Raw genomic sequence first — 22,911 nt, 5'->3', positions numbered from 1 at the left:
ATCCTAAAAGCAACTCCCACCGAAGAAGAGTTTCATCTCTCCCTTTAGCATTAAGTAATTGGACCAGGGTAAAATACACAGTTTCAAAGAAGCCATTTACTAATTTAGTTGCTAACTATATTATATACATATTAAGGCTTTGGCAGACAGCACAGAGTTCACAGGAATTCCTCTGTTAACCCTTGGTGAGAATTTTGCCCAGTGAGTTTAACCTTCACGGGCAGAGAAAAGAGCCCTTTAATAACTTTCACATAGAAAAATTCGTGATAGTAACAACAGTGCAAACACTACACTGACACGAAACTTTCCAAGGAGATCAATGGGAATAACAAAATAGCTCCATAGATGAAATGACACATTTGTTCAAAATTCAAATAGAAAAAGATTGAACTTATTGGAAGAGATCCAATAGTCAAAAGTCATTTTTGAAGACTACAGAGTATTTCTAAGCAGTGTGCAAAACTGCATGTATTTTATAGAGAAAGTTGATGAAATTTGCATTTTCATTGGTTTCCAACTGCTTAAAGAGCGACTTGGTTACTATTTTTCAGAGGCTTTTCTGCAGTTTGGAAATAATGGATCATCAAAATATTCTAAGATTCTCATGGATTATGAATAAGCAAAGGGGACAAAAACCATGGGCAACAGATATAACCCCTAATTTCATAACACTGTGCGATGTGATAGAAATCTTGATCACAGTGGTGAATAGCAGTTTTATTAATATTAATATTCTTCTAAAGACAATGTCTTCTAAAGACAATTAATATTCTTCTAAAGACAATTCTTCTAAAGACTGTCTTTAGATTGCTAGAAGTATACATATCTGAAACACTCACCCACCAAATTGTACAGAAGGTATACAGAAAATTTTAGGTTTTGCTTCAACTTTACTTACTGAACGTTTTCTTTCATTTTGTGAAAATTTAAGAAGGTCAATGGATCCAGGAGATAATAAAGATGAAACAGCTAGTCTGTGATAAAGACTTTGTACAGTGAGGGGAGGAAATGCAACAGAAAATTCACAAAACAAAAAGTACTCAGCGCCCTGCTGTCCTCTCTTAATGTTTTCTTACAAACATTCTCTCTGTGTTCCGTACCTCGGGGGCGGCTGGTTTTAGAAACAAGGACTATTTTTAAAAAAAGACTAGTTTGTGAGTAGGAAGTATCAGACACTCACCAAGGGCCAGGTGTCTTTAGTTCTTAAAACCTATGAAATTCAAACAGCCCAGAGGAGACTGGGTGGAGAAAAAACAGCCCTTCAAGGTGCTCTATTCCTGATTGTTTCCCTTTAAATCTCCAAATTCAGCTTCATTCTTTTCTCATATAATTCTGATTAATTTGACCCACCCTTGACAAAGCCTGACTAAATCATTATTTAGCAACCATGAATGTACCAAGGGTGTGACAATAATCGCCCCTGTAGATAACGCAGAATATTTATTATAGGAAAAGATTTGGAGTGGGGTCCTCAGCATACGGGATGCATCAGAAGGCAATTCCCCATATGGAGGCGATCATCACTAAAGTCTGCTTCAATTATCAACTCTGCACCTCCACGGGAGGAATTTAGACTTCCTCTAAATGCCAGAGTGGCTAAGCCTTTCTCTGCAAAGGAGGTGTCCACCACTATTCCTAAGTGCTTTTTAGTGTGTTTCTAAAGCACTGGGTAGTTCCTCTAGGCTCATGTCACATCCCATAGCCAATAAGGCAACCTAAGATTTCCTTAACTTCTTCTACCTCTAATCCACTGGCTCAAATCCTCATCTCAAGTCAAGATCTGTGCATTTTATAAAAAATGGAATTTAAGTTGTTGCTTTAGAGAGTTAGCATTAATGAGATTCAAAATAATGCATTTAATTTATGATCTCTAGATACGGATACACTGAAATCATATCTTTTACTGCTCTATCAATCATTCACCTTAACACTGGCAAGGTAAGGTCCAGAACTGAATTTCATATCTATTTGGGTGTGGAATCATAGGTATCATATCCACAAGTGCCTTCCTATACTTCCTAACAAGCCCAGTCCTAGTCTTCTTCTATTGGAAACCAGGAAGACAATGATAATGAATATCTGGCCATCACGGGGCGTTGGCCCTCTTGTACATAACTAGAATTTGACCCCAGAGTAGTCATAAAGCACATACTCTAAGTTCTGCTTCTGTGCTGATGAACATAACTGATAACTTTTATGTCCTTCATGTCTGAACGTGACACTTTTTTATTTTTATTTTTTTTACCAAGTTAGGTATGATGTACATTTTGAACTGCTTTTATCAGTGTGTGGATGGCTTTGTGCTAAGTCATATTCCTGAGTTTCTGTGCTTGGTAACTTTGGTGGGTTATAGCATCCGTATTTGGGATGGTTGACTTCAGTAGACGGTAGCTCCGGCTAGGGACCAGATTTGGGGCTATGTAAAACTAAATGCCTCTAGGGGGCAAGAACCCACATTTTATCTGTACTGGTCTAAACAAGCCAGGTCATGGTGTGTGACTGCAAGAGCACAGATACATTCTAGTCCTTCTCTGGGCTTTCAAGGGAAAAAATGCAAGGTTACTTTCTTAACCTTCAAGTGTGAAAATAAACTGTCTAATGATACAAGAGGAAGGTATTAGATGTATAGTTCAACCTAGAAAAGTAAAGGAAGTTAAAATATAGATCCTGTTTTTTTTGTTTGTTTCTGCCAAAGTGTAAAAAGAAAAGAAATTGCTCTAACTTTTCTAAGGATGAGGTCATAAGTTCAGATTTACAGCAAAAAGATATGTTCTAAGCACAGAATTCATTTACTTCTGGGTATTTCCTTTTTTCTCAGTGGTCAAGAAGTTCTGTTGGTTTGTTTGTTTTGCCTCTCCCACAACAGAGATGAATCCTAATATTCATAAAAGCACTAGCATATTATATATATTAGGTAAATGTATTAAGTATTGAATATATATATATATACACATATAAAATATATATAGCACTGTGTATCCATTGCCCTATAATGGATGGTAGAGACACATTTAATAAAGTAATGAGATAAAAAATTTTTTTAATTAAAAAAATAATAACAAAAAAAAAAAACAAAAAAAAAAAAAAATAAAAATAAAAATTAAAATAAATAAAAATAATGTAATGAGAGAGCAGGTATAGTACCTCTGCTTTCATGGCACTCTCTAGCCTAGTATAAAACTTTATACATATTATATATATATATATAAAATCTATTCTCCTTATCCCACACAGATCTTGATTTAAGTAGTTCATTATAATTGGAAACAATCCCATATCTTTCTTTAGAAATAAAATCTGTGCTTGAAAAAATATTGTTTGAAATATTATGATGGATAGTAGCGGCTAAAAATCAACTACTCAAATAGAGTTTTCATTGATTTGTTTTCCAGTGTTGGGAACGTATACACAATTGCAAGCTATAAGAGAAATTTTAACTCAGTGTAATTCACCAAAGTTGATTTGGGAATGTGAAATCAGTGTGCTGTCAAAGTTAGTCCTGGAGGAAAAAAACCCAGAAAATCAGAGGAAGAACCCTAAAGGACTGTAGACAAAGCACTTGGTTTCCCAGTCCTGTATCTCACAGGACCCCGTATGGCTTCAACACTAGCTCAGTTAACAACCTTTACAAAGAGATAACCAAATATATTTTATTTCATGAACAGAGATATTTTATACTAATACACTTATATTTAACATTGATTCCACCACATCATCTGAAAACACAGTTTTAAAAAAGTAAACCATACCAACCGAAAGAGCTGTCTTTTCTTATAGGTCTCACTGCATATGTTACTGTCTTCCAAGAGCCTACTGGAAATGAAAAACATGATTTTTATGATATAAAATCTAAGGGTACTAAATGCCCTATGTTAAATGGATGTGTACTCAACTATAGCACACCTGTCTTGCAAATCAACCCTATATGCTACGGTTTATTTTCAAGATGTAGAATTTTGCCCTAATAAATTAATGGCAGCCTGATTTTTCCCTACCCTAGGATAAAGTACCGATGCTAGACAGGGAGAAAGAAGGGAAGAAGAAACAGATGGAATGGAAGAGGAGGGGAGAATCAAAGAAATGGATATAGATATAATGGACATTTAATTAATTCAATATATCGGTTGCGATTTTTTTCTTTGGGTAATATTAGTTATTCTTTATATTTTGGGCATAGTGAAATATGCCTTCCAAAGGCAGGTATCAAAGAAATATACTTATTTTTGTAGGGATCTACTCAGAATTTTGCTTTTGGGGACCATCAATACTTCTTCACATATGCAATGCATATTTGTGACAAATTATTGTATTGATGAATATAATCCAATTTGAATATTAGGGACACAAGTGCACTAGCAGTCTTTTCATACAAAACACAAGTATATGACGAAGATTAGGGAGTAAGTAGGGAAAATGATTGGCTACAAGACTAGGGAATGACATGTCCTACTAAACTGAATTCTAAATGCTCACTTCATTCTTTGGGTAAAGGATATAGAATTCTGGATTGCTTCAACATCCAAATGTTGCATCCAACATCCAAATTCAATTTTCGATATAGAATTTTGGATTGCTTTAACATCCCTACGATGGTAAAGCTCACGGATTCTTAATTTACTGTAAAAAAGGAATACTTGTTGAAAACTGTATGGGTTTTTGAGGATGCTTTTGGATGCCTTGTAAAGACCTGTTCACTACTTTCATCCCTTCTTCTACAAGAGGTTATTCAGTTGAGGGTAGTTACTTGACGTTTTCTAACTGCTGCTATGAATGAGGGCATTTTTTAAACCAATCCTCTTGAATGCCAGGTTTAACTTTTCTCTAAGTACTGGAATTTAATCAGATAGCCTCCATTTTAATCGATTTTATAGGGATACCCATTAAGCCAACACCTGAAATGAAATTAACCACCACTCTTTTAATGGCTACCATATTTCCAATCCAAGTTGACCACTGTGATGCATTTTAATGTGACCAGTACAGCTAATGAGGAATTCCTTAATTCCCCTTGAAAACGTGCAATTAAATCAATGGAGCATTTTAATATCTATATCAGTTTAGAACTAGTTTTAAAAGGTACATGCTAAATTTGAGAACTTCTGCTCTTATACTCAAGACTTTGTATAAATGTTTTAACACATTCATGTCATAACCACCACCTTCTCTACTAATACCCAGCCAGGTACACTGATAAATCTAGATCGGTTTAGATAAGTTTTCCAAGTTCAGCCTTTTATGAAGACAGATTATTTAGAATGAGAAACATAAAACAATACTATTCAAATTATCATCTGTGTAGCTACATATAACGATAGGGCACAGGAAGAGGCCAATAACACCAAATACACAAGTACTTTTAGCAGCCTATTCAATAAGCCAATGAAACTGCAAGTTCTCGTCTCAACATTTATACTTTTTAATGCCTGGGGAAGGTAACAGGATTATACCTTTGGAAGGACCAGAAGTTGAGACTTTAAATAAGGAAATTGTTGAAACTTATGTTTGGAAGTAATGGAGGGAATTTTTCCCCACAGTTAAATAGCTTTTAGACATGCTAAATAACATATATGTGTGCATATATATGTGTGTACACATAGATATATGTATTTATACATATATTCAAGCACACACTTATATATGGCATATGTATATCTATTAAAAACAAGACACATGACAGACTTTGTTCCTCTAAAGACATGAAAAAGCAAATTTCATTTTACCTGTTTTCCACAAAAAGGCTTTCCTGGGAGCAAACTGACTGAAAAATAAAAAAAAGCATTGTATCAGATGTTCTGGATATGCTGAGGGAGCCCAAATCCTTGCCTGCTTTTCAAACTACTTTTCCCCTCCAAGAGGAAAAGAATTAAGAAAAATATGTACCATTTTCAGAAAAAATGGAAATAAAAAAAAGGAAAAATAAAACGGTTAGAGTTAGAAGTGTAAGCCATTCTCATGCAGCTCTTTTCCATCACGGTGTCTCCAGGTTTCAAACAGATTTAGCCCAGGTAGCGCCAAGGTCAGAAGAGAGATGTTGTGAATGAAGCTGCTGGAGAAACCTGTGAGCATCAGGTCCTGAGCTAGTGGTTTCCTCTAGGGCTGCCGAGATGCAGCCGCCATCAGGAGCCAAAAGGACAAGTTCAGATCAAGGCAGAGCGTGCAAACTTGGCACGATCCACCTGAGGATAGGAGAGCTGTAAAGCCACAATCCTGAAATTATGACCTGGCTACAATAAACTCTCACAACATAAACAGATGACCTGCAAGACTCTCAAACTGAAGAGATGCTATCAAACAATCTTGGTGGGGAATTGGCGGGGGCAGCGGGGTGCTCAGAAAACAAGTGAGAACAAAATGAAGTTAATTGGGAAAGAATATCAAGCTCCATCTAATATATCTTAGTTTTTCACACAAAAAACCCAGTGACTTTCTTCTTAGCTTGCATTCTCTAGCACGCATTTCTCTGCTATCTTGGGTTTAACATACAACTTAGGGAAGATAAAATTCCATTATCATATGTGCTCGGGAAAGGTAGATCAAATTAAATTTTAACAGAGAAAGAGAAGTCTAAACAAAATATGGTGCAACAGTCCTAAAATACGACTGTGTTTAGGAACTAATATAAAACCATGTTCAAAGTACTAAGTTTGTAAATGTAAATTTACAAATGTAAAATTATACGTGTGGATTTTCTAAATGATGAATAAGTCACCTGGCTAAAGGGATAAATAGAGACTTAATAGGTCGATTTTAAGATAAAATAAAACTAAAGAAATAATAATGACCTTTCAATATTGAATTTTTGAATTAAAAATGCTGCTAATGTAACCACTGCTCAGAGATGCCAGTAGGATATTGGTTTCTTTCTACATTTTACTGGAAAAATCATTTCCTTCCACTAAGCCAAAGGGCTAGATTGGGCATAAATGTTTTTCTCAGTGGTCTGAGCATTTTAATGGGGGCATCTCTAGAACGATTTCTGTTTTAACCTCTGTGCATTTAACATGCATCCCGAAGATCGTGTGCAAAAATTTTATTAAACAAAAGGCAAAAACAAGCCAACTAAGAAAAAAGCTTTTCAGAAAAATATCTTTTTAAAAAAATTTGACATTTAATTTTATAAAAGGAAACAAATACAGATGATGTGCCCTTGACATTCATTATTCCTATGAGGATCTCTTTAAAGTAAGCTAAATATCCCATTGTCTTTATTTCCTTTAGTTTGGTTTCCCTACCGGTTTGAGTCAAGTTTGAGCCAAGTCCTGGTATGTGACAAAAGTGAGATTGTGTCAGATATCCACGATGAATTTAATACTTTGTTATTTCTCATCTGTTGAGGTTGAAAAGAGGTCAATTACATTTAGGATGTTCTGGCTGGTACTGAATAACTGAGACTCAATTACTTCTTTGAAAGAGTTGATCAAGGACATGCTGACCTCTTCAGACTCATTAATCTAATAGCATTTGGGGGAAAGTGAAGCAGCCCAAAACTCTTTGAATTAAAAAATAAGTCACTTGCAAGTCAAAGATGATGTTCCCCAAAACCAATCTCCAGAGCATCTGCCTGATTTTTGTGGAAAGGTCCTAAAATATCATCTCATCATCCATCTACCACATTTTCATAAATAAGACAAGAGACAGTTATGGGCTACGATTCAGTAACTGATGAAAATGTGTGTGTGTGTGTGTGTGTGTGTGTGTGTGTATGTGTGTGTGTATAAAGTAGCATTAATAACTTACAAATTTTAATAGCAGAGAAAGATAAAATTGTCACAGTAATTAAGCCCAGCATTCAGAGCTGTCAGGTATATGCATTCTCAGATGTAAATAAAGGTCTTTTTTTTTTTAAAGGAGGAAAACATTTTTGCCGATGGCTTACAGAATTCTCTTCCACGTGCCACCCCCAAGCCAGGCGGTGCCTCACACCCTCATCATCAGCTCTCCCTGAAGAATCCCAGCACATGCAAAGGAGACCAAAGATGAGGTCCCCCGCGAATCCCTATTTATACATAAATACCCTTCAGAAATCACCCTACAGGCAAAACAGGTCTCTCTCAGATATATTGCTTTATCAACTTAACCTTCCTAAAAGGAACAACACTGCATAGGACTAATCATAAAACAAGTTGAAATTCTTGCCAAAGGAAACAAGAGCTGTATTTCAAGTACTTCTGACAACAATAGTACATTTATTTATTATTTGAGAACTAAATTGTTGTGTGCTCTAAATAACATTTTAGTTCCCAAATAATAGATAAATTGGTCTTATTTCAAGATACCAAAATTCTCAAACTATATTTGAAAAACTTTTTCTAGAAAACCCTGAAGTAATCTGCACATATTGACTGTGCACCTATGTACAAAAGCACACGCGTGCGCACACACACACGCACACACACACATCCTTAGAAACCAAGATACATTTGTAAAATATTCAAGAACGCTTCTAATTTTAAAACAAATCTGGATTTTGCTAAAGTGTAAATACCAGGAAGTATTTTCCCATAAATCTCTATTGTAACTTCAAGTAGAAAAAAAAATCCTACTTAAGTGTATCGATATTTGAACCTGTTTGAACTACTCCACTACTTAATAATTGGCAAAGGAAGCTGGTTACATTACCTCTGTTTTTAAATTATGAAGATGCTAAATTGAAGACCAGCTAATAAAAAGATTAGATGCCTGTAACTTAATTTCCTTATGCTGGATTCTTTGCATTTGTTTTACAATTGAGTTAAGATACTTTAATTATTATCTTGTGAACCTCGACAATTTGGGCAGCAGTAATGATCATTTGGGAATCTGGAATTGCATAGGTGAAGGCTCCCTAAAGAGTCCTGTCTTTATGTTACTATATATATTCGAGAAAGTTCATATTGCTGTTATGTCCTTGAGTTTGTGTTATCCTGTTAGTACAGGGTGGCGCCCAGTGACCCCTGCCTTGTGTAGCACCTCCCACATGCACCAGGGCTGGTCTGTGTGCCAACAGAATACAGCAGAAGGGAAGGTAGGTCACTTCCAGGATCAGGTTATAAATGACTGTGGCTTCCAATTGGGATTCTTTCTTTCTCTCTCAGATCACTTGCTCTGGGGGAAGCTAGTTGCCATTCTGAAGACACCTGTCAAGTCTATGGAGAAGCCCACATCACTATGTGGGAAGTGAGATCTCCAGCTTACAGCCAGCAAAGAACTAAGGTCTGGAGATACTCGAGTGAACTTGGAAGCAGATAACCACTTCACCAAGCCTTTAGATGAGTACAGCCCCAGCTGACAGCTTGACTGTAACCTCATGAAAAGCCTTGAGTCAGAATCACTCAGCTAAGCCACTCCCAGATTCCTGACCCATGGAAACTGTGAGAGAAGCAGATTTTTATTTGTTTGTTTTTTAAGCTGCTGAATTTGGGAATATTAATAGCTAAAACAGAGAATACCAGTGGTATGACTGCATTGTCTCTACAAGAGCAATCAGACTAGGGAGAAAGACATTTTGTTTTCCGTCTAGGAAAGTGGCTCTTAGTGGCTCATTCAAGCATCGTGAAAACTTATAAGAATATGATAAACACTACAGATCTTATCCTTAGAAAAATGCACATATGCTCATGAACATAATATTTTGCAGGTAATATCAGGGATTTTATTTGATCTCTGAAGCCCTTTATGAGTACACTCTGGGTACAGCATGCTGATTAAAAAACTACTGCCCTAGGAGATCAAGTGAAAAGCAGTGTCAGAAACAGTCAGTTTCCCACCTGAATCAGTAAAGCCAGAAGTGCTGGCCACCGGGCGTGACAGCCTATCAAAGGAGCTCATGCCTCCACTCCCATAGGGAGAAGCAGCCACAGCATTGTAGAGAAGGCTGCTGAATGAGTTCATGGAATAAAAAGGCTATGACAATAGCTTTGCATTTAAGCTTTCTCACATTTAAGTCTGCTTTTACTTGTTAAAAAAAGTTAATACAGCATGTGGCCATAGAGGCTTTAAACAGGAACCCTTGCCTGCAATCTTTAGCCTGGAACCCAGGTCGCTTACGAATAATCTGCTTAAGATGGATGTGAGGAAATGCAGTGTGTAAAGGGAGTCACGCTGACCCCTTCTCCCTTTGATGACCTCCCTATGGACACGAGAATACACAAATGAAGTACAGCAGGGCAAGTGTCACCCCCATCATAGGCATGCATCAGTGACGTTACTTACTGTCACCTGGCTCTTGAGTGACTGGCAATGTGGCACAGCTTTGGCAAGAAAAAAAGAAGAAGAATGTTGTTTGTATATTATGTGGGTGATAAGTATTTGTTTATCAATGTAACAACTCATTCATAAACTATATGACTTGCCAGAACCAGACTAAGAGGGAAAAGGTGTGTGTGTGTGTGTGTGTGTGTGTGTGTGTGTGTGTGTGTGCGCGCGCGTGTGTGTGTAAGAGAGAGAGAGAGAAAGAGACAGAGAAAATAGAAAATAAACTAGCCTTCAGAAATATTTCTCTTCTTGAAGGTCATCAGACAGGAACATTCTACCTCCAGTCCACAGTTGGCATCATTATAGTATCATGACTAGAAAAGATCCTCTCATTACTGCATTCTTGTATCCAGCAAACATAAGGAAAGGTCTACCATGTGTCTTGCTGTCCTATGCACCCTCAATAATTCTGACCATAATAAAAGAATTTTCTAGAATCTTCTAGAATTGTACCTGGACATCAGCCAACTATGGCTACCTCCATCTCCTTCTCTCACACTCCTCTAATTCCCAAGCTCTGGGCCAGATTATTCAACTGAAAATTGTGTTTTAAGAAAGGCAGAGAGGATCTAGAGATCAGGGAGACTGGCTTGGGCTTAACACCTCTAGGGAGAGCAGTCCCCCTCCATGCTAGGCTGGCTTTGTAAGACATCCAGGAGCAAATCACACAGGAGGTCAGATGCTCCACCTGACTTAGTAACGCCAGAGGTGTTGGCAGCAGAGGGTCTACACAAAGGTGCTCACGGCTGTACCTCTGCAGAGAGAAGAGGCCACAGCATGTTAGGAGGGTGCCAGATGAGTTCATGGAAGCGAAAACCTATGGCAATAGCTTGTCCTTTTCATTTCATTGCATTTAAATCCAGTTTTTTTAAACCTTTTAATTTGTATTTAATTTAATTGCATTTAATTTTGGCCACACTGAGGAAAAGGATAACAAAAAATACCCAACCACATCTTCTTTGGGATTTGAACAATAAAAATTGTTTTCTGACTATATCCTTGAGAATTGTTCACAGAACTATTCGATCTGAAAATGGGGTGGGGGGGGATGAATATCACTATTTAACTTTGATATAATAAAATGTCCATACTTGCTAAGATTGCAGAAAATTCTGTGTGTGTGTGTGTGTGTGTGTGTGTGTGTGTGTGTGTGTGTGTAAGATCAACGACTCTTCTTTCTTTTCCTGTAATTCTTTCCTGTGTACAATGTTGGTCTTAAAAAGACAACCGTGTGGTATCTGCTGGCTAATATGAACGTGAAGGGATTTCTGCAAATCTGGCAACCTCTCTCTGTACTTACGGTCTATTTCATTGACCAAAATGGTATCTCTATTTCCCCACAGGTCATACCCTAGAGAACACATGCAAACCCTCGGCCCCTCCTCCATCACTTCCCTGAAGCAGGTCCTCTTCCAGAAACACCTCTAGTTTGCTGCCCTTCGGTTTGTTCCCTGCCTCCAGCTTCCCTCGTCCCTGCCAGCTCCCTGTCTGGGGAATGAGGCTGCCTTGCTGCTGATGGAAGGACCGCACTCAAGAGGCAATGAAAACAACTACTCACATCGTGTGCAAATATTCTCTCCCTCACTCTCTGATATTCCTCTTCTCTCTCTTCAATTGATTTACTTCGTCTGTCATCTCTAAATGGATGCATTCTGTTTTGCTGAACAGAAAAAAGAAATCAGGAGGGTTATCCAAGTTGAGCTGTTGGAAATCTGCAGTTAAGAAAAACTGTCAGCTGAGAATAATAAATGTTCACTTAAGCAAATGGGGCGTGAAAAGCCTTACTCCCTCTGGTCCCTAAGGAAGCCGTGGTGGGGTACGTGTGTGGTGTGTGTGCCATGCAATGGCAGGGGATGCTTGTTACTCCTGCTTGCTCCCTTGCTGGATGCAAGTAGCATGGGAGTTTCTGGAGTGTAAGCTCCTGAATGTGCCTCAGGTATTCGGTCAGTTGGCTACGTGATGGGTCATGAGTCATGGGCTCTGTCTCCTTAGCAAACCTGTGTGATTTTGACTCCCCAAAAGGAGGCAGAATGGTGGTGAGAAAAGAGGAAGTGGCTAGTTCAAGATGGCTAAGAGAAGAAATGGCTTTGAAAACTTGGTGACCGGAGAAACAGAGCCAGGTGGTAAAGAAGGGAACAGGCAGAATGGAAGATATGGACGCTACTTCTCTGCATCCTAACTTGTATTTTTATTCACTCAATGACTTATTCTGTGAATTGCGTCTGGGATAAAAAGAGGAACTAAATTCAAAAAGCTTGTCTGCTGATTAAGGTCGATGTCAAGAAATCTAACAATTCAAAGAACCCAGCATGAGGACTGCTGTTCTTCCCTCTGAACCACTTCCTGTGTCTCTACCGCCCTCCCATCTTACTCCTGCCGTGCCTCCCCAAACGCCCTGCACTAACCACGTCCATCCATCCATTCAACAAACACCCACTAAGTACAGGACAGGGGCACATGTTCCAGAGTCAACTCGAGCCATGGTGTGGTTTGATGGTGGTGGCAGGAAACGAGATACAAATGACGAACGGGTTTTTTTTTTTTTAAAAAAAGTGCGTCAGAGATGCACACACAGGCTCACGGTGACTCACTGTGGGTAATTAAAATAACAACTTGAGTGAGACGCAGATTGTCTTACCTTTCAGCATTCTAAAGCAAAGTCATTGCCAAAAAAAAAATCTATTTGATTGTCAGAGACATAAAGGGTAACTGTAATGACATTTATATGACTTTCTACTGTTCCTCTTATCATTAAAATTTTGTTTTCTTTTGCCATTTACTTAGTTTTCTTCTTAATCATCCTGGATCCCACCCCCTCCATCCATAGAAAAGTCTCTCTAGCCTTGTTGAGGTCCCATGAGTAAGGCTACTCTAGAACAATGTAATGTTTTGTCACAAGCAAAAAACACGTAAGGAGGAAGTTCTGCTCCAGTTCGTGCAAAACAAGCAGACAACTGACATGGACGATAAAACATGGGAAGGGGAAGGGGTGGGGGACTAAAACCTGAACTCAATTCTTCGTTGTGAAGACTTATTTTAGGAGAGTTTGCAAAATCCACCTGGCCTCACCATAACAAGGTTTGTTGTTTACAGCTACATCAGTTGATCAGCGGTCCGTATTGACAATCCAGCTCAATGTGTGCACAACGGAAGGATAAAGCTGTAGGGAGGGGAACGACTGCCAGAGTTACACAGACACCTGGAAATGCAACTGACAAAGCTCTTCCCATCAGCTCGGAGCCTGAGGCATCCCAACCCCCCAAGACATGCAGCAGAGCCTGCGCCAAGCACCACCCATGCAGCCCAACACAGAGCCATCGCTGAAGCAACCAGGATGTGGTGTTTTGCTACCCACTGAAGGCCAAAGAGGGAGGCAGGGGGGAGGGGGGCAGGAGGTTGGGGGGGACAGTCGTTTCAGAGGCAGGGGAGATTTGGGAGGGGGAGCGGGGACAACAGAATGACAAGAACATCAGGCAGCCCACCTTCAAAAACAACAACGTCAGCCACTCTCAAACTTGAGAACCAACCTGAGTGTCTTCTTTATCAATACTAGAGTTATCTCGCTTCAAGATAAACCGCTTCTGGGATTCTTCACCTTTTTCATCTTTTAAATGTTCACAAAACCTTTGCTCTGGTCTGCCAGCAAAGTAAAACATATCAATAAAAAAAGTTTTTCCCCCTGTTTAAAGTTATTTCTTAGTGTTCCCCCCCCACCCCGCACAGTGGCATTCAACTTTAAAAAAAAGTGTACACGTGGTTTTGATACTAGCATTGCTGGCAATATACAGGTAGGTAATAATATGTCACTTCACAGGTGTGGTCTGAATACCTTTGGTTGTTTGGAATTCGGAGTCTTGTTTGCTGCATGCCGTTCACCATGGCTGAAGTTAAAAAAAAATTGTAAAGGCCTGAAAATATATAGTGTATAGATGTTTTCTATAGTTATTTTGACCTCCATCACTCTGAATTCAATCAAGTCCCTGCCCATATTCTCAAGCAACTATACATGCTTAGAATTTGGGATTACCACATTAATTCACCAATGTCTGGAAACTAGGAGAACACTTTCTTTTATATCTTCCTATTATATCTTCCCTTTCAAGAGCCTTCTGAATCTGTAGTGAGAGAGAACCATCTACGAATTATTTCCGTCTTTCTTTAATGACAAATGCTCTGGAATCTGGCTCCAGCAGACTCTGACATCCTTGACCATGTCTTATAAATCAGTTCAGTAATAGGGGAAACTGGAGATATTTAGTTTAAACAACTTAATGTCTGATTAGCATGGGGAAAATGCTCCAAGCAGTTATACACTATTGATTAGTCAATTGATTTTTTAAGGTCCTCTTAATCATTTTGTATTATTACAGGAAAGGGCTCCACTTCCCTGTTAATTTCCCACGGGCATCACTGCACACCAAAGAACTCAATGAATGTCTTGGGCTTGGGTTCATCCCAGAGGAAGTGCTAAAATGTTCATTCCCCAGTTTAGGAGCAGTTGTAATTTACGGCTGTCATTAAAGTGTCTCTCGTGTCTGATGTATAACTCTGTAAGTCCCCTGGGTTCAGTATGTATCCAGTCATTGGGAAGCCATGTGACAGCATCTATTGTTTAATATGACCAGCAATTAAGGTGACCAGTAATTAAGGGAATCTCATCATTAGCTCCAAAATAAGCAAACAGCACTTTGAAAACAAAGGAGCAGTTTAACTGTATAATTCAAATCTTGATGAGAAGCATTGTTTCCTTAAACACACATACATAAAGTATAATAATAATTGGGGAGCAGACAAAACCAGAAAACTGAAATAATACCAGTTATAGCCTTCTAGAATTGTATATAATTTCTGCAAAGTGATATCATTATCTTACTCAATCCTTGCAAAAAAACTTTGATGTAGGAAAAGCAAATATTTTTTGCCTCTTTTACAGATAAAGAAACCATCCCTCGCTAAATCTTTTGACTCCAGTTTATAGATTCACCCACTAAGCCACAGGCATCAAACAGCCTATTCACATCCTTGCAGAGAAGTGATTCAGTCTCTCTCTGCTTCTGTTGTACTCAGTGGGTTGGAGGGCCTCACACCTCAGGATAAAGAACAAAAAATCTGCATCATATCATCTTCAATATCAATGTAAACGTTTTCCATCAAAATTAAGATGTAATAAAATATAGCAATCTGGAAGTGCGAATGTGACATTTTAACATCAGAACAGAGTAAATTTGCACTGTATAATGAAGAGGTCATTTACAGTAGAGAAATTAAATATATTTTGGTGGAGCACAGTCACAGGTCACTTCAATTACTTATTACGCTATAAAGTCTGACAATACTAGTGTGAATAGCTACAGGTCACTGTAAACGAGAAAAATTCTCCAGGAGCTTTTCTTTTCTCTTTCTTTTTTTTTTAGGAGCTTTTTTAAAGCTTCCCAACATTTTCAACCACTTAGATGTTGTTATATTGTTTTCTTTCCTTTCTCCTTAATTGATGTATGGTAAATGTACAATATTATATAAGTTACAGGTGTACAATACAGTGATATCCAAATTTTTTTTTAAAAAAAGCTTTTTTAAAGCTTCCCAACATTTTCAGACACTTAGATGTTGTTGTATTGTTTTTTATGTAGCATGTAAAATTAGGATATTAACTTAAGTACAAACGTTGATAGTATCAATACTAATTAAGCCTCTTCTAATAGCCCCAAGTTCTGCAAACCTGATAAACTCTAGTCAATGAAATGATTTGCTGACAGCTAAATATACAGATATATTTCTTTTATTTGTTGCTAATCATCTATAAATGTTCATTTAGAAATGAAATGGTCTAAGAAAGTGAACTTTTGGATTCATGAGCATAAGGTGAATTTGCTTCAGACTAAATTCTTCTTTAGGCAGAAAATCATTTAGAGTGAGATTTCAGCGTAGTAACCAGAGATAGAATGCAAGTTCCATGTGGGTAGGGACCTTGCTTTTTAACAACTGAATCCTTAGTGCCTAGAACCATGCCTGGCATATGCGAGGCATTTGGTTGGATGAATAAATTACTCAATGTATGAATGAATGAAAATTTAGCGCAGCTGTATATAAATCACAGTAATTCAGGGACAGATCAAAGAATCACTGAGTAAGATATACAGTCACAAATGTTTATGAAACAGAACAGGAGAGAGTTTGGTTAGTAGGAGCATAAATTCAAATTTAGAGGGACTTCCCTGGTGGTCCAGTGGTAAAGAATCCACCTTACGATGCAGGGGACGTGGGTTTGATCCCTGGTCTGGGAACTAAGATCCAACATGCCGTGGGGCAACTAAACCCGCGCGCCACAACTACTGAGCTCCCGCGGCTCAACTAGAGCCCCCGTGCTGCAAACTACAGAGCCCGCATGCTCTGGAACCCGCATGCCACAACTACAGAGCCCACGTACCCTGGAGCCTGCCCGCCACAACGAGAGAGAGAAAACCCGCCTGCCACAACTAGGGAGAGGCCCTCATGCCGCAACGAAAGATCCCGCATGTCTCAATGCAGATCCCGCGTGCCACAACTAAGACCCGATGCAGCCAAAAATAAATAAATTATAAATCTTAAAAAAAAATTTAGACCATTAGGAACATCTTTAAAAATCAGACTTATGTTTGGCTTCAAGTCAATTGTGTTATTAAAGAAAAGCTTTTCACATTTGAGGATATCTTGGGAAAAGAGGTGGACATGGGAATTTTAGCTTTTCTAGTTTGGGAACTTCTCAGTTAAAATGTCATTATAGTTACGAGAGAGCTATTCAACCATTATTTTTGAAATGTCATGTGCGTTTCTTCATAGTACTGATTTTCTTTTTTTCATAGCAGGAAAAATACATCCATCACATAAGCAAGAGTAGTCAAAGGAGCTCGTTTGAATCAATAATGGAAATACTATTTAGAACAACAATATTTGTTACTCTGATATAAATTATGCAAACTGCATCTTGCACGACTGCTTTTCAAGTATTTTGTTTAAATTTGTTTTCAAACATTAGAAACTAAAAGTCCAAATTACTAATCCCTTCTTGATTCTCCAAAAATATTTTCAAAGGTTAGAAAGTAACCATTTGAAGTTTGCATAAAAGGAATAAAATAAACCTAATAAGATTTTTCCAGGTTGATTTTATAGAGAATTACCTAGAGGTAAGGAGTAATTTTAGGTTTAAACTCATGCAGGCTATTACTGAAGTATTATATGTGATTACACTAAAAATTACTGGTAATGCACCATTATATTAGCGCTTTAAAAAATCCTTTTTACCACTAATTTAACATTATAGCAACATTATTTCTTAGCCATAAAATGAATGGAACTAAAGTAATATATCATGGACCTTTATTTAAAATGGTAATGAATTATTTTTAATGTATCAAGATGTAACTCTAAGAAAAACTCCTCAAGGCTTCAAAAGGTCAAGGTATTTATTAAATTAATGATAACTAGAGTTTACTATGTATCTCATGGCCATGCATTATACATGCCTACATTTTTTTTTCCTGGAACATTTCAGTCCATGAGTTATTATTTTTAGCTGTCTCTTTATCATTATCAAAAAGCAGAGAAAACAAATTTAATGTTTCTTCTTTTTTTTCAAAATTTATTTATTTATTTTTGGCTGTGTTGAGTCCTCATTGCTGTGTGCGGGCTTTCTCTAGTTGTGGCAAGCGGAGGCTACTCTTCCTTGTGGTGCATGGGTTCCTCATTGTGGTGGCTTCTCTTGTTGCAGAGCACAGGCTCTAGGCGTGCGGGCTTCAGTAGTTGTGGCACGTGGGCTCAGTGGTTGTGGCTCACGGGCTCTAGAGCACAGGCTCAGCAGTTGTGGTGCACGGGCTTAGTTGCTCCGTGGCGTGTGGGATCTTCCCGGACCAGGGATCGAACCTGTGTTCCCTGCATTGGCAGGCGGGTTATTAACCACTGCGCCACCAGGGAAGTTCCTAATGTTTCTTCTTGATTAAAAAAAAAAATAGTTTCCTCTTCTTAAGTTTTTTAAAAAAGTGTTTTCCCACAATTCATAGCAGGTGTCTACTGTGACACTCATTGATCACATGTGGTGAGCAGTACTGGCATTTCCATTCTGTCTCGGCATCCCCAGTCAAACCTTTCAAAAGTTAGAACTAACTCTTCATTGTTCCTTATTAGACAGAGCTCATGAATTGACAGGCAGTATGGCTGAGTGAAATACTGTGTAAGACCATCAAACTCTATCTTCTCGTCAATTGATTCCAATTTTAGTTAGAGTTCTTTCACCTGAACCTTAAAAAAAGATGAGGATGCTTTATTATTTTTTAAAAATCTTTTTGATCTAGAAGTATTTTCAGTGGTTTACTCTCACTGCCATTTGGTTTCCATTTCTTGAAACCAAATGTATTACTTCTCATCCAAACAGTTCAGTTTAATCCCTCCCCCTCACATATGCACAAATGAAGAATTCAATTCTGCTAAACAAGGAGAAGCACAAAGGGACATCTTTGAATTTCATACTGAATAATGGAAAGATGGTCATCAATATGCATGAAAGCTTGCTGTGCACAGCAGGGTGAAATATTTTGATGTCAAAGACATTCGTCAAAAATATTTTAATAGTCAAACATATTACAGAAGTCTGAGTGGCCCTGTTCCCTTAACACGTGGAAATATTCAATTACGATACTGACAACTGATACCTCTTATTTAAAAAAGAAAGTCCTATGTTCTTTACATATTTCATGATTTCCACTTCCACCTTGTCATTCTATACCATTTTATTCTCTTTTAAATGAGACTACGCCTTAAAAATTCAGCATTCTAGCATTTAAGTTTGGAAACCAAACATCTTCAACCAACAGACTACAACTTCTCTTTCTACTCTATGCCCCAATTCCACCTTTCCTGAAGTCATGGTGACACACTCACGGCCTCTCCACTAGCAGAAATCTTTTTTTTTTTGTTTTTGGTCATTTGTATATGTTCTCTGTTGAAATTTCAGTTCATTCTATTGACCATTTTTATTTTTTGAATTTTATTTATTTTTTATACAGCAGGTTCTTATTAGTTATCTATTTCATACATATTAGTGTGTATATGTCAATCCCAATCTCCCAATTCATCCCACCACCACCACCTTCCCCCACCACTTTCCCCCCTTGGTGTCCATACATTTGTTCTCTCGCAATCTTAAGATTAGTAAGACACAGGAAATACACCAAGAAGATTCATTGTACACAACCAGGCTCTGGCCTTCAAGTATGCCCTACAACTTCCCCCAGGGAGAGTGCTAATGTGGCTGCTCCTACTAAAGGTGGATCTAGAAGCAACAAAGGGAGTCTGCAGAAACTGGGCCTAATTCTGCTCCCTACAGGAGGCCAAGGTGCTGATGGAAGGAACCAAATCACTAATCCGGCTCCCTCCAAACTACTCTACATATAGGAAAAGACTATATGTAGTATTTATATGTATAGTGAACCTCCCTCTAAACTCTCCCAAACTGTATAATACAGATAATGTCTTCACACATTTATACACACAGGCTTGCACTTACACACCATGTAAACCTCAGTCTTGGCTGAGTGGCAGTAGCCGTGGATTTCAGTCTTGATCTTCTGTGAAATGACCAGGTAAGATCAAGACACGAACCTCAGTTTTCTCTTCTGTAAGACAGTCTAGCTTTATCTACCTAGAATGTTGTGAGCTAGACAGATAGATAGATAGATATACAGATATTTGGAAAGTATTATTACTGCATGGGAAAGCTCTTTTTAAAAAAAGTTATATTAAGGATATTAACATTATAGAAGGTACGTGCATGTTTCATTTCCAAAATTAAACAGTAAATTATATGTTCAACACTCAAAGGCCCATACATAATTTCAAGTTGCGAAAGGAACACAGCACACTTATTTTCTCTCCTCACAATGTCTGTCTGTCTATCTACAGACACATGTTCTCTGAGGTATTTGAGAATAATAATATGAGAAAATATATTTTGAGAGACATGATGCAGAGTTTGACCGATGTTAATAAATAAATGTCTTAACTTTGAGCTGGACTATTGTTTAAAGAACTCGGTTGTCTGTTCAGTAAATAAAATCCCACGGTTTTCCTGAAAGTAATGTGATTCTTAGTTAGGTTTCTGACCTTTGGCTTAAGGTCAGATGATTTTTCAATGTTATTCCTATAAAAAGCGCAGAGTAAATCTGTCCTGTTTAGAAATGACAGGATGCCAACCAACCGCTCACAGATTTCCAAGAGGCACTTGAAGTGATGCGTAGTCCTCTTCAGAGGATTAGTAAGCAAGCATCATATCAGGACTCTGCTCAGTTTATTCCTGGTGCCACTCACATTCCGAGACAAAGGAAAAGAAATACAACAGATGTGGGAGGAAAAGTATTGGTTTTTTTGGTTTGTTCTGGTATAAATGCACTCCATCACCTGCAGGGAGTGAGTGCTTAAGGGTCAAGAACTGATGACTCCCACCTTCAACCTGAGTCCCTTCAGGAATCTAAGCAGAACAGATGTCCACTGACCCTGCTGTGCTGCTGGCCACTCCTCTCTGGTCTGCCCCCTGACAAGGGGGCAGTCCCCCAGTCCTTTTCATAGGGCAGTCGTCATCCATCACCTCAGGGATTCTTAGCAAAGTCAACTGGGCTCAAATGCTTCACTTAGAGAGAGGCTTTGCTTAGCACCAGAACAAGTTGCATGGTTCTTGTGATTTACCTAATAGCCAGCTCAGTGAATCAGCCTTTCTGCAACAAACAAGCAAACTACCACAGTCACCATACGCCGCTCATCACTCCAGGCCAATACCCACGTCCACACCTCTCAGGAATCGGGACCTTGTGCTCTTGAGCACTGGACTCTTAAGGTGTCACCCCCAACCTCTGCCTTTGAGCCACTATTCTTGTTTCATGGTTGCAGGGGCCTGTATCCTCTTTCCGCAGTAGATCTGCCATTTCCTTTCCTTGCTTTGCACTCTTAAGAGTAGGGGATTGGAGGCAATGACAGTGGGTGGATGTGAAAGACAAAAGAAAAAAATATTCAAGAGATGACAACATCTTAACATGAAAATTATCTGGAGCTAGTTAAATGGTTACTCTGACATATGCAAAGACATTCAGATACACGTGGGATTTTCTCTGCCTATGACTGATCTTGGCCCTTTGGAAAATACTCGTCAAAGTAGATGGTTTCTCGTCTCCATATGATACACCCTGAGCATACATCTTTTCTCTAAGAAGGAGAAAATGGGAGGGGGGGGGGCGGGTAAAAATTATCTAATAAGAGAACAATGAGCTGCTTTGGGCTAAACACGTAGAAAAATAAGCAAAAGAGAAAGAGTGAAGATCAGAGAGGGAAACAAAGAGAAGAATAAAGCTTCTCATAAAGAAAACAGACCCACATATTTGTAACATTTAAATATTTTTTAAAAAGCACTGTTCATCTTTTAGCCTCAATCCTCAATACTTATCAAAAAAGTAACATGATAGAGAGTAAATACATTCTAAATATCACTTGCACTACCAAATTGCACGGACCCTAGTACCTCTGCCCCAGATTTCCAAGGGGCTCATTTGGTGTCACCACCTAATCTGACAGTTAACAAAGAATGTCAACAGAAAAAATTTAAAAGTGCTAGAGAGTGAAACATATTTCTAGCAATAAACGGGGGAAAGAGAGTCCAACAAAAGCTGAAACAAACAAACAAACACGTAGTGAGCCTCAGCTCAAAAACTCTGTTATTTCAACAAAAAGCAGTCAATTCTAATGAGAGGCATCCCCAACCATTCAGATCCAACTCGTGGAACAACAGATGTGCTGGATGGCTGTAGGTGACATACACTCACCTGTTCTCACCCTGGCTAGCCCTGAGAATCAACAAGGATGCAGTGGTGCCAGGCTAAGGTGACTTTCCTTTGCTAAAGTCTCTAAAGTGCATCAGTTCACTCAGAAGAAGGCACCTTTTTGGAACATATCCCAAATGAACATGATTCTTATTTTCTACTCTCTCAGGACTACTACATCCTCAACCCCATGCTCCTGTGGCTATGACATGAAAACATGCATTTGGACAATTGAATTGCTTGGAACAGTAATTTTGTATCAACACAATGGATACGTTTATCTCCTGTACCGACATTATCCATAAGCGTAGCTTTTTCATTCTTGAAAACACAGAAATGGAGTATAGGAAGTTTCCACTGGATGGCTATCACCCCCTACCAAATACGGCATCTTTTTCTCCCCAAATATCACATCTTGTAGCAGTGATAAATACAGAAAATCTGGCAAGAACTATCATTTTATAGGAAGACTCTGTTATTTATTGACACCACTGAGTTAATCTTCAAAAAGATCTTCGCCCTCAATCATTGTTTCTTATCAGACAACAAAAGACTTAAGAGTTGAAAATCCCAACCAATCCCGGAGAGCTTGAGGATTTTGCCCAAGATGTTTTGGACGTTTTTGCTTTAAAGAGAGTTAGATTATTTAAGGAAATTGTTCTCAGCATTAGACACACTGGTTTAGACCCCAGCCACGCTGAGCATTGCTTCTCTGTAAGTCCAAAATTGAACCTGAGCTTGTGCTTAATGTTCTTCTTCTGTAAAATGAACCTCTAATGACTTATGTTATATGTTGTTAATATTAAATGAAATAATATACATTAAAGAAGAGGTAAAGTAC

General features: G+C 38.3%; 1 protein-coding gene across 3 annotated transcripts in view; it reads right to left on the bottom strand.

The window, feature by feature from the left end:
• Positions 1-22,911, bottom strand: part of ARPP21 (cAMP regulated phosphoprotein 21) — a 110,701-nt gene that overhangs the window by 75,047 nt on the left and 12,743 nt on the right. The window contains exons 8-11 of one of the 3 annotated variants that reach the window (XM_024747150.1): positions 13,761-13,869; positions 11,792-11,893; positions 5,721-5,758; positions 3,754-3,813 (exon numbers count right to left, since the gene is read on the bottom strand). In XM_024747150.1, coding sequence (XP_024602918.1) covers positions 3,754-3,813; positions 5,721-5,758; positions 11,792-11,893; positions 13,761-13,869 — 309 coding nt within the window. The remainder of the gene's footprint in view (positions 1-3,753; positions 3,814-5,720; positions 5,759-11,791; positions 11,894-13,760; positions 13,870-22,911) is intronic. The other 2 variants (XM_024747149.1, XM_024747151.1) reach the window with 2 other exon arrangements.

The sequence above is a fragment of the Neophocaena asiaeorientalis genome, unplaced genomic scaffold (genome assembly GCF_003031525.2).
Source record: "Neophocaena asiaeorientalis asiaeorientalis breed wild unplaced genomic scaffold, Neophocaena_asiaeorientalis_V1.1 scaffold943, whole genome shotgun sequence".
NCBI classification, from domain to species: domain Eukaryota; kingdom Metazoa; phylum Chordata; class Mammalia; order Artiodactyla; family Phocoenidae; genus Neophocaena; species Neophocaena asiaeorientalis.
Note: the sequence above shows the minus strand (reverse complement) of the source record. Positions and strands in the feature narration are given on the sequence as shown.